Source organism: Diplotaxodon limnothrissa, linkage group LG6 (assembly GCF_057381915.1).
Source record: "Diplotaxodon limnothrissa isolate DT_005_m linkage group LG6, D_limnothrissa_male_GT1.1, whole genome shotgun sequence".
In the NCBI taxonomy this organism is placed as follows: Eukaryota; Metazoa; Chordata; class Actinopteri; order Cichliformes; family Cichlidae; genus Diplotaxodon; species Diplotaxodon limnothrissa.
Genome location: NC_140601.1, coordinates 33639182 through 33649079, shown reverse-complemented (window position 1 = coordinate 33649079; position 9898 = coordinate 33639182). Strand labels below are relative to the sequence as shown.

The 9898-nt window shown below is 39.0% G+C and overlaps 1 protein-coding gene across 2 annotated transcripts; it reads right to left on the bottom strand.

Annotated features, from left to right (window-relative positions):
- Positions 1-293: 293 nt before the first annotated feature.
- Positions 294-4994, bottom strand: LOC146630968 (polymeric immunoglobulin receptor-like). 2 transcript variants are annotated; one of them, XM_085356229.1, is made up of 8 exons: positions 4958-4994; positions 4425-4751; positions 3591-3911; positions 3164-3463; positions 2551-2610; positions 2194-2295; positions 2029-2105; positions 294-458 (listed from the first exon to the last, which is right to left on the bottom strand). In XM_085356229.1, exons 1-8 carry the CDS (start codon positions 4992-4994, stop codon positions 294-296), a joined length of 1389 nt encoding a protein of 462 aa, XP_085212355.1. The 2 variants fall into 2 exon arrangements, with proteins under 2 accessions (XP_085212355.1, XP_085212356.1); XM_085356230.1 differs by lacking the exons at positions 2551-2610; positions 3164-3463.
- Between the last annotated feature and the right edge of the window lie 4904 nt (positions 4995-9898).

The following is a 9898-nucleotide window of genomic DNA, read 5'->3' as shown; positions in this document are numbered from 1 at the left end:
TAACTGCTTGTGTCAGAAATCTTCAATTGAAACCAATGGGGGGGGAAAAAGTATCATAAAATGAAAAAAGCAATGATTACATTTAATTTTTGGTTGGTTTCTCACAGTTTCAGAAGCACAGTCCACATCATGCTGTCAACAGCAAGCAATACCTTAACCTGAACAGGTTTAGTGTGCTAAGGCAGTGAAAACAGCAAAAGAATGAAAAACAAAGGAACATTTATTAAGTGCAAGCCCTGGTGAACAAAACACTTTGAATCTGTTTTTGAATGTACGCACAGATGTAATTAGTCTCATCTTCTATTGGCTTTATGGAAATCTTCATTACAGTAGATTTCTTCAGATTGTGTGCAGTTTTCATAGTCTGGTTCATCTTCACCTGCATCATGATAGTCGTTACAGGCACTCTTGGAGGTCTGCTTCTCTGAATACCTCACAACTTCATCGTTTCCATAAATCTATTCAGAAACCAATGGAAAACACATGATGGTGTTATGGAAACATTTTATAAAGCAAACATTAAAAAACAACATTTTTTTCTGGCACCACTTTCAAACTAAGATTGTCTTATGATCTGATTTCACCACTAATGAGTAAAACCACATCTATCCAGACTCACAATATGAAGAATTATAATAAGAGATGTGTATAAAATACATTATGTTTGACCAACAATTACAATCTGATAGAACACTAAAGGCAAATAATGTTTCAAATATTGCTGCAGATAAATTCCATAGTTTACTGAAGTTTTAGGGTGAAAAGAAGTTAAAAAGTCTAAAACTGGATGCTTCCCACATGTTCTCAGCTCAACATCATAGAAAGTATAAAGCTGCAGCTCTCTTAAGTGTAGCCTGTGGACCAGAGTCTGCATCAAAAACATTTCATGCTACCCCCAAATACCTCAATGAGACAATCCACTACTATAAATTTTTTTAGTCGGCGGTTAATTTCACACTGTCGAACTGCAGAACCAGCAAAGGGACTACTTCTCTTTTTTCTCTTATGTTTTCAAATCTTAACTGATTATTTCTTCCTTAAACCGTGCTTGTTGTTGTGATAACTAATTCAAATCAGTTGTAATCCCCACAATTTCAAGATGAGCATCAAGTTTTGTCATCAAATCACTGTCACACCTGTTGCAATTATGGTGATTTTAAATGTGATTACTTAATTATTTGATCCTATATTAGTGTTGAACATTATTAGTGTTTGAATTCTTGAGTTAAATGTAAACATGTTTTTTGTGGTCACACAGACATTTAAGTTTAATATTTTGATCAAATCCTAAATTATTGCTTATGTTCATCCTTAAGTTCAAACTCCTGTTTTGTAGAATCTTTCTCCAGGGATCTCAGTGATATCATGCTCAGAACAGTAAGGGTTATAAGGCATAGTTATCAATGCCTGCAAACCTCTTGCTCTCCAAGTGAAATTGCTTAAAAGAATTTGAATTGCAATTTTGGTGATCTGTGACCTTTACTAAACGCCAACACTGTCACATGACAAGACTGAAGCCGTGCTATAGGCTCCATGAAGCTGTGCATAGCAGTAGCAGTGCTTTCATCTAGTGTCAAACTGATGTTTGACATAATTCTGCTCTGTTAAATTATAAAAACTCATAAACGATGAAATGTTTATGATGTGGGACGCCTTGTAATTCCCTTACAGTTACAGTTATGTTGTTACTTGCATTACAAAGGTTCTTCAGTTATATGCTCTTCCTGCTCACTCGTGCTACAATCAGCTGATTTCAGTTCATATGCAGGAGGAGGAGGATATAGTAGGGCTGTACAGCTTTGGAGAAGTGGAGATTCGAACATTACTTTTATTTTTATTGGAAAAAAACAAACAAAAATGAGAGTGTGAACCAATGTCCAAAGAAAAACTTTGAATGACCTTCAGAAAGCCTTGAGAACTTTTTAAAAATTACATGAAAGTCTTTTGCAAAGTACTGTATTGAACACAGCTAAGAATAAAATCAGTTAGTTGTGGTATAGTGAGACTTGTTGTCTGCTGTTGTCTTACGCCATTTTCTGCTGCACCCATTACTTCCTCTAAACCTCCTGTCTTTGATGTATTTCTGTTCACGACAGCTTCATTACCTGAACACACACAGCATAAAACGTGGTTATGCTCTTTTCGCATGTGCATTTCATGAAATTTGTGCATGTCTATGAATCCAGAATATACCTTTTATTTTCTGACGTTTGCACTTATAAACTATAAGCACAAGGACACATATAAGTACCAGCAGCAGGGCGGGCACAGCGTAAACCACATATTGTCCTGCATCTGAAAAACAGAAACCAAAACAGAAACAGTAAAAAAAACATCCTCAAACATTATCCTTTGTGATAATGTTTCTTTTTATTGATATTTGCTGTTGGCCACGGGTGCACACACTCTGTTTTGCCATGAAACTATAACTAGTTCCAAAAAGTATCCATAGCTTATGGAGAGGTAAAATATTTGATCTCACAACACTGATCAACAGCACTATAGACTAAAAGATGCATACTGTATATACCGTACCCTTCATAAGTTTACCTGAAATTTGTGCTGGTGTTTCCACTGTGGAAGCTCCATTGCCAGTGTGCTGCTGAAAGACTGTTGGAGAAACAAGGCTCTTAGCAACTTTTTTTAAAAAATAAAGGAAGGAGTAGAACTCTAGCAGTCAGTTAAGTCTTTCTGAAAGTATTCACTGAGCTAAAGTTAGACTTTAACTAATTTAAACAGTAAAACACCCTGTTATAGGTGCATGTTTTTCTCATTCGAGAATTGAATGAATTGAATCATCATTGAATCATCATATATATATTTTCATTTTCGGTAATATTTCATTAGAAAATAGAATAATTAGTTAGAATAATATTATGTTTATGTATAATAATAATGTTTTAGCTTTTAGCTTGGAGAACTAAGTACACAATCAGAGGTACTTCTGCGAGGCTGGAAGAGGCTGTGTCTATATTTAAGCCACCAAAAAAGTGTAAGTAAGCAGCGGTAAATGAGATTTTCCGTAGTCCTAGTTTTACACGAGTATCCTCAGTCATCACGCTACAAATGACACAATGACATGACACACTAACACAATGGTCTGAGAATAGGGTGTAACTTACAGCTCTAACCATGTTATTTCATGCACAAGTATTCGTCTCACCGACTGAAAGCTGAATCCTGGTGTAGTTTCCATGGCTCCACTGAGAGTCTGACCCACACCAGTATGTCCCAGTATCATCTGCTTGTATCTTAGTGATCATCACTGAGAAAGAGCTGGAAGAACCATTATCTTCTATTGCAAATCTACTTTGACTTGTCACCATGTCTGTGCATTTGTTGCGATGGTCTCCCTTACAGAGAAACTTCCTGTTATCCCGATGTTGTGGAGGATAGGGACACTGAAAAATTAGTGGATGTCCTACAGTACCATTTATTTGAGTTGACTTGACACAGCACCACTCTGTCAGATGGAAAGACAAAATTGTGAAATCACAAACTATTCAGCTTTCCTAAAAAGTGTTTTGCAGAAAACTGTACTGTAGGCTGTCTTTCAGTTGGTGTAAAGTGATATTACTATGACCTCTCACCTTTGACTTCCAGCTCAACAGCAGAGAAAACATCCAGGTCCGAGTTTCTTTGGACACCACAGAGGTATGACCCTGAATCACTTTTGACCAAGCTGTTAATGGTCACTGTGAATGTTCCTGACACTTTGTCATCATCAAGTGTGAATCGTGCATTTTGTTTGGTGTCAGAGGTGATCAGTGCCTGCTGCAGACATGTGGAGGGCTGGTTTCCTCTGCAGATGTACTTCAAGCTGTTCTGGTACTGAGACTCATACGGACAACTGACAGACTCAGAGTATCCCTCATAACTTTGAACTTTGGTCACAGTGTCACAGCAGCTGTCTGTCAAAAATATAAACAGTGTCAAATGACATGTTAGAGTCGCAGAAGAGCAGCATGACATTTTTATATTCAGGTTCTTGTGGGTTTTTTCTTGCTTCACATGCATTTGTGCTTTCAGATAGGCATTGATGTCTATTGAGAGTTCACCGCCCACAAGCTTGAGATTACCACAATAATTTTCAGCGGAAATAAATGATCAAGGCTGCTCTTTTTTTTCACCATCATGTGGTTAGGTGACATATAAAATTATTACAAATAATATATAATATAAATATAATAAAATATATATATATATATACACATATATATATACATATATAATTAATAAAATTTAAAATCATTTTAATGTTAATGTATCATTAACGTATTATGTTAATGTGTTTTAACATGTGTTAATACATGTTAATGTATTATTTGTTGATTAAAAGGATTAGGTCCTTATACATTAGATTAGACAAGATCAGACAGACAAGGACGGACAGACAGATTAAAATTAGCTGAGTGATTATTTACCTGGTACTAATTTAAGCTTGACTTCAGTGTAGATATCTTTTCCAGTTCTGGTCACTCCACACCAGTATTTTCCAGCATCGGCAGAATGAAGATCAGAGATGGTCGTTGTGAAGATTCGTGCTGTTTTGTCTTCATGGATCCTGTATTTGTTTTTCCTTGATTCCGATGTTGTAACAAGAACATCACTGTCACCACAGTCATTCTTACACAGGTACTTCTCATAAGACTCGTAACCCTTATCATAGGAACAGGAAATGTTAACCATACTCCCCACATATCCAGGCACATGGATCACCCCTACTGCACTGATCACACACCTCAGAGCAACTGTAAAATCATGAAAATATAGTTAAAAAAAATACATATAATTATTTATTTTGTCAGAGCAAGAGTCATGTATAACATTCCCGAGCCTAATGAAAGCTGTTTTTCTGACCTTAACTACAAAAGAAAAAAGATTTAATGCATTTAAATCTAAATCTTAAATTTGTACTCTTCATCTGTTTACTTTTGTAGCTATTTAGACAACTTACTGCAGATGGTGAACAGCAGGTTACGAAGGATCCACATCTTTGCTTTGTTTCGTAGAAACAAAAAGCTGACAGGAAACGTACTGAAAATGGGACACCCACAGTTTGAGCTACTACATGTCATTGGCAGTACTGAAGCTTTCACTTCTGCATTGAGATACAAATGTTTTTCAACTCGTGCTCATTTGCATTTTTTTTTAATGTAGAAATTTTTCGACATTCTTTAATGTAATTCAAAGTGATTAGACTGGTACTAGAAAATGACTTCTGTCTGATGAATTGCGGGAACATTGTGCCTTTGAACTAAAACAGTTCAGCTGACAAATTTAACACTTAGAATAGAATTTTATTTTCCTGCCACTGAGGGGCAGTACAACCTAATATCATAATAAGAAGGTTCATGTACAACAGGACCATGACTGATTAATATTCCCTGATTAATACTGATTAATAATTTTACATTGTGTTAAAATAGCTCCGGATTTATATTGTTTGCAGGATTTGTTTACAAGACTTTGAATAGTTTTTCATTTTTGTGATTTCCAGTGCAAATCAATTTGGGTCATCATCATTAACACTCTAACCATATGGTATTAGAATATTTATTTATTATTTATTATCATTCTCAAACATCTTGATAATTTGATGATAAAAGGTCATTTTTAACTGATATGCATCAAAAACATTTACTTCTTTTTCCAGAAGTATTCCTTCTTTCCTTTTTCATTTCGTTTTTGTCTTTCTTTTAACAAATATCATCCAAAATGTTAATAGTTAATAATAGTAATAGTTAGAAGTTAATAATTAGATCATCCTTTTCTCAAAAATTTTGTCAAGATCACTGCGGAACACAGTCGCAGAAACACAAAAAAAGAATTTCAGTAAATGTCACGCTGCATCTACTTTTGTTTACTACTAAAGATGTTTTTTTCCCATTCTATATTTAAAGATTAAGTGCATCAGTCTCTAAAGACACACACACACACACACACACACACACACACACACACACACACACACACACACACACTTACAACCTAAAATATTGCGCCACCATGTAAAAAGCACTGACCCCACCCTGACCAGTGCATTATAAAATGCCACTGGTAGTATACAGTATGTGGGTGGAAGCATACATGTGTATTTTCCCTGAGCTCAGCCATTCCCTGGACTCCAGCTGACCGCTCAGCTGTGCCCCTTGCATACTGTAGCACAAACTGTTTCCATATCTCACACACTCTCACAGTTAAAGGTTAGCATTAAGACCCCCATGCAGAAGGATAAGTGTGTCCCGAATTAGCGAGGATGCCAAGGCAAGCTGGACCATTGCCAAGATGGGTTGCCAGGGGGTATTGAGTGTTTGCTATTGTGGGTTGGGTTTCTGCAGTGTAGCCTGTGTGCATGTTGGCAGTGCGCAGGGCGCGTGTGTTGTGGTCTTCTCAAACTACAACCCAAGACAAGCACACCTATGCAACACACACAGAACCTTAGTATGTTAAGATGTTCTGCACTGTTATATAGAGCTGACCCTCTCAGGTCTCTATCTTTAGCTTTAATGGTATGTGTTGATGCCTCTCTATATGTCTCTACATGTTAACTGAAAGTAAATAACAGAAATTAACCTTGTTTTATAGATTAAACAAAAAGATGAGAAAAATTAGCATTCGTACAGAGGAAAAAGTTCGGAAACCTTGCCCAGTAATAAATAATAATGAAATAACTTGTCTTTACCTTACAATATAAAGTGCCTTAAGTTAACTGTTGTTACAATTTCTGAGGTAAAATGATTTTGCTGTAACATGACAGAATGTGGAACAAGTGAAACGCTGTGAGTACTTTGCAGATGGAATGTACATCTTATGAAATAATCCCATTATTTTAAAAATGATATTAGTATTCAGTTCCTCATAGTTTTTCACTCAGATCCATCCTCACTTATGACAAATAGCACTTACAGCACACATCGTATATTAGCTGCATGTTAAGCTAGCCATCGATGACAACTTCAACTCTGTGTCCTTGTACTTAGTTTTTGATCAGTTAAGAAGTCCAGTTCTGGTCGTGTTTTTCTTCTAGTTTCTGGCATCTTCAACTCCTCACTGCAGGCATGTCATGTGCCTGCCTGCTTCAAGTCCTCTACCATAATCCCTGTCCCCAAGAAACCTAGGATCACTGGACTAAATGACTACAGACCCGTGGCTCTGACATCTGTGGTCATGAAGTCATTTGAGCGCCTAGTTCTCTCCCATCTCAAGACCCTCACGGCCCCCCTCCTGGACCCCCTGCAGTTTGCATATAGAGCCAACAGGTCTGTAGACGACGCCATCAACATGGCCCTACACTTCATCCTGCAGCATCTGGACTCCCCAGGAACCTACGCCAGGATCCTGTTTGTGGACTTCAGCTCTGCCTTCAACACCATCCTTCCAGACCATCTCCGAGGCAAGCTTTCCCAGATGAATGTGCCTGATCCCATCTGCCGGTGGATCACTGACTTCCTGACGGACAGGAAGCAGCACGTGAGGCTGGGGAAGAATGTCTCGGACTCCCGGACCATCAGCACCGGCTCCCCTCAGGGCTGTGTTCTTTCTCCTCTGCTCTTCTCCCTGTACACCAACTGCTGCACCTCCACCCACCAGTCTGTCAAGCTAATCAAGTTCGCAGATGACACCACCGTCATTGGGCTCATCTCTGACGGGGATGAGTCTGCCTACAGGAGGGAGGTTGAACGTCTGGTGTCCTGGTGCAGCCACAACAACCTGGTGCTGAATGCCCAGAAGACAGTGGAGATTATTGTGGACTTCAGGAAGCATACAGCCCCACTCCCCCCCATCATCCTGACTGACACCCCCATCACCTCTGTGGACTCATTCCGCTTCCTGGGTACCACCATCACCCAGGACCTGAAGTGGGAGCCCACCATCACCTCCGTCATCAAGAAAGCCCAGCAGAGGATGTACTTCCTGAGGCAGCTGAAGAAATTCAACCTGCCAACACGGACGATGATGCAGTTCTACACTGCAATCATTGAGTCCATCCTCACCTCCTCCATCACCGTGTGGTACGCTGGAGCCACTATCAGGGACAAACAGAGACTGCAGCGTGTTGTGCGCTCTGCTGAGAAGGTGATTGGCTGCAGACTCCCATCTCTGCAGGACCTGTACACCTCCAGGACACTGCGGCGTGCAGCCCGGATCTCAGCTGACCCTTCTCACCCTGGACACAGTCTGTTTGACCTGCTCCCCTCAGGCAGGAGGCTCCGGTCCATTCGCACCAGAACCTCTCGCCACAAGAACAGTTTCTTCCCCTCTGCTGTTGGACACATGAACAATAACCGTATGACTGTTCCCACCACTAACTCATGACCCTACGCTGTGTCACTGCATCATTTCATGTCTGGCACTGATCACCACCTGCACTCATGTATATATCTTTCTACGTAGCACTCTTAATTCTTATTCTCATGTATATATCTCATGTATATCTCATGCACATATCTTTCTTTCTACATAGCACTTTAATTCTTATTGTTTGCACTGAAGCACCGCAGCAATTTCCTAATGTTGTAAACCTCAACATCTGGCAATAAACCCATTCTGATTCTGATTCTGATAAAGACTGGAATATTTAAAGGTCACGCTGTACAAATTTTAACCCACAATTGTTTCCATTAAACCTGAATAATCCAGTCTTTAAAATTTACTATCTGTACACACCATCAAAGGTCAGATTATCTCAGCCTTCAGTGTTGAACATTCTTTGTTTCATGTAGCTCTTGTGAATCATCCAACTTTCTAAAACTGCAGTATAAAGTTGCTGAAGTGTTTGTGGAAGTGCTCAGCAACAGGCTTAAAAGCTTTGTTGATTTCAGTATATAGTATTTCAGTATAATGGCCAAGATAATGAGGATGAATTACTTCTATTACTGTGTCATGCATTAAGCAATATGCCCAGCATGTAGGCTCACAAGACACCAATAAAGAAAAAGAAACCCGAGCCAGGCACCATCGCAATTTAAAAAAAAATAAAGTAGAATAATCCAACCTTATGTTTGGATTGACTGAGGTATTTGTTTGCTTGGCTAACCATTTTTATGAGCTGAGTGAAAATTTCAGACTGAGGACATTTTGGACTGTAATCACTTTAAGACACATCTTCAAAGAGATGTTTGAAGGTGCAGACGCAGTTTAATAATAAAGGTAATAAATATGTTTAGGCAGTCTGTTGTGATGAGCTGAGGTAAGGGCCTGGGGAATCATTATCTTAACAAGTGTCCTCACAACAATAGTTAACCAAACGTGTGTGTGTGAAAGGGGAACATTCCATCCATTCTTGGTCTTCCTGAGGAAAGAGCAAAAACATCACACACACAAACTGACACACACACACAGACTGTTGACAGCAGGCAGCAGGAAAGGTGCACATACACGCCTCTAAGGTCATTCACACATCCGCCTCGTCTTTCAGCTCTCCGCCCATCAAGCCTTAGTAGTTTCAGCCATCAATCCATCTGGCAGTCCCTTTTTATTTTGGCAGACATGCTTCTCCTGCCATTAGGCTACAATTCAAAACTACTCCTACATTAAGTATACAATGAATATCCTGTACCTTTAGGGCTGTACACTGTAAAGGTTTTGTTTAGTATAAACTTGAAAATTTGAGAGAAAAACATTAGCATATTAGTATCTGAGCTACCCGGATTATTATGGTGGAAAATATAATTGCTTCCACTTCTCTCACTCAGTAGTGAACACACACACAAACACACACACACATATACATGTGCAGGGAAAGCAGATGCCAAACAGAACAGTGGCTCATCAAAGCTCCACAGGGGCAGCAACGCCAGCACTGACGCACTGCTGCTCTCCTGCCAGCTAATGGTCACTGAGCACTCATAATAGTTTTTTCTTTTGGTTAGTTAGGTGGATAATAAGTCTTTGT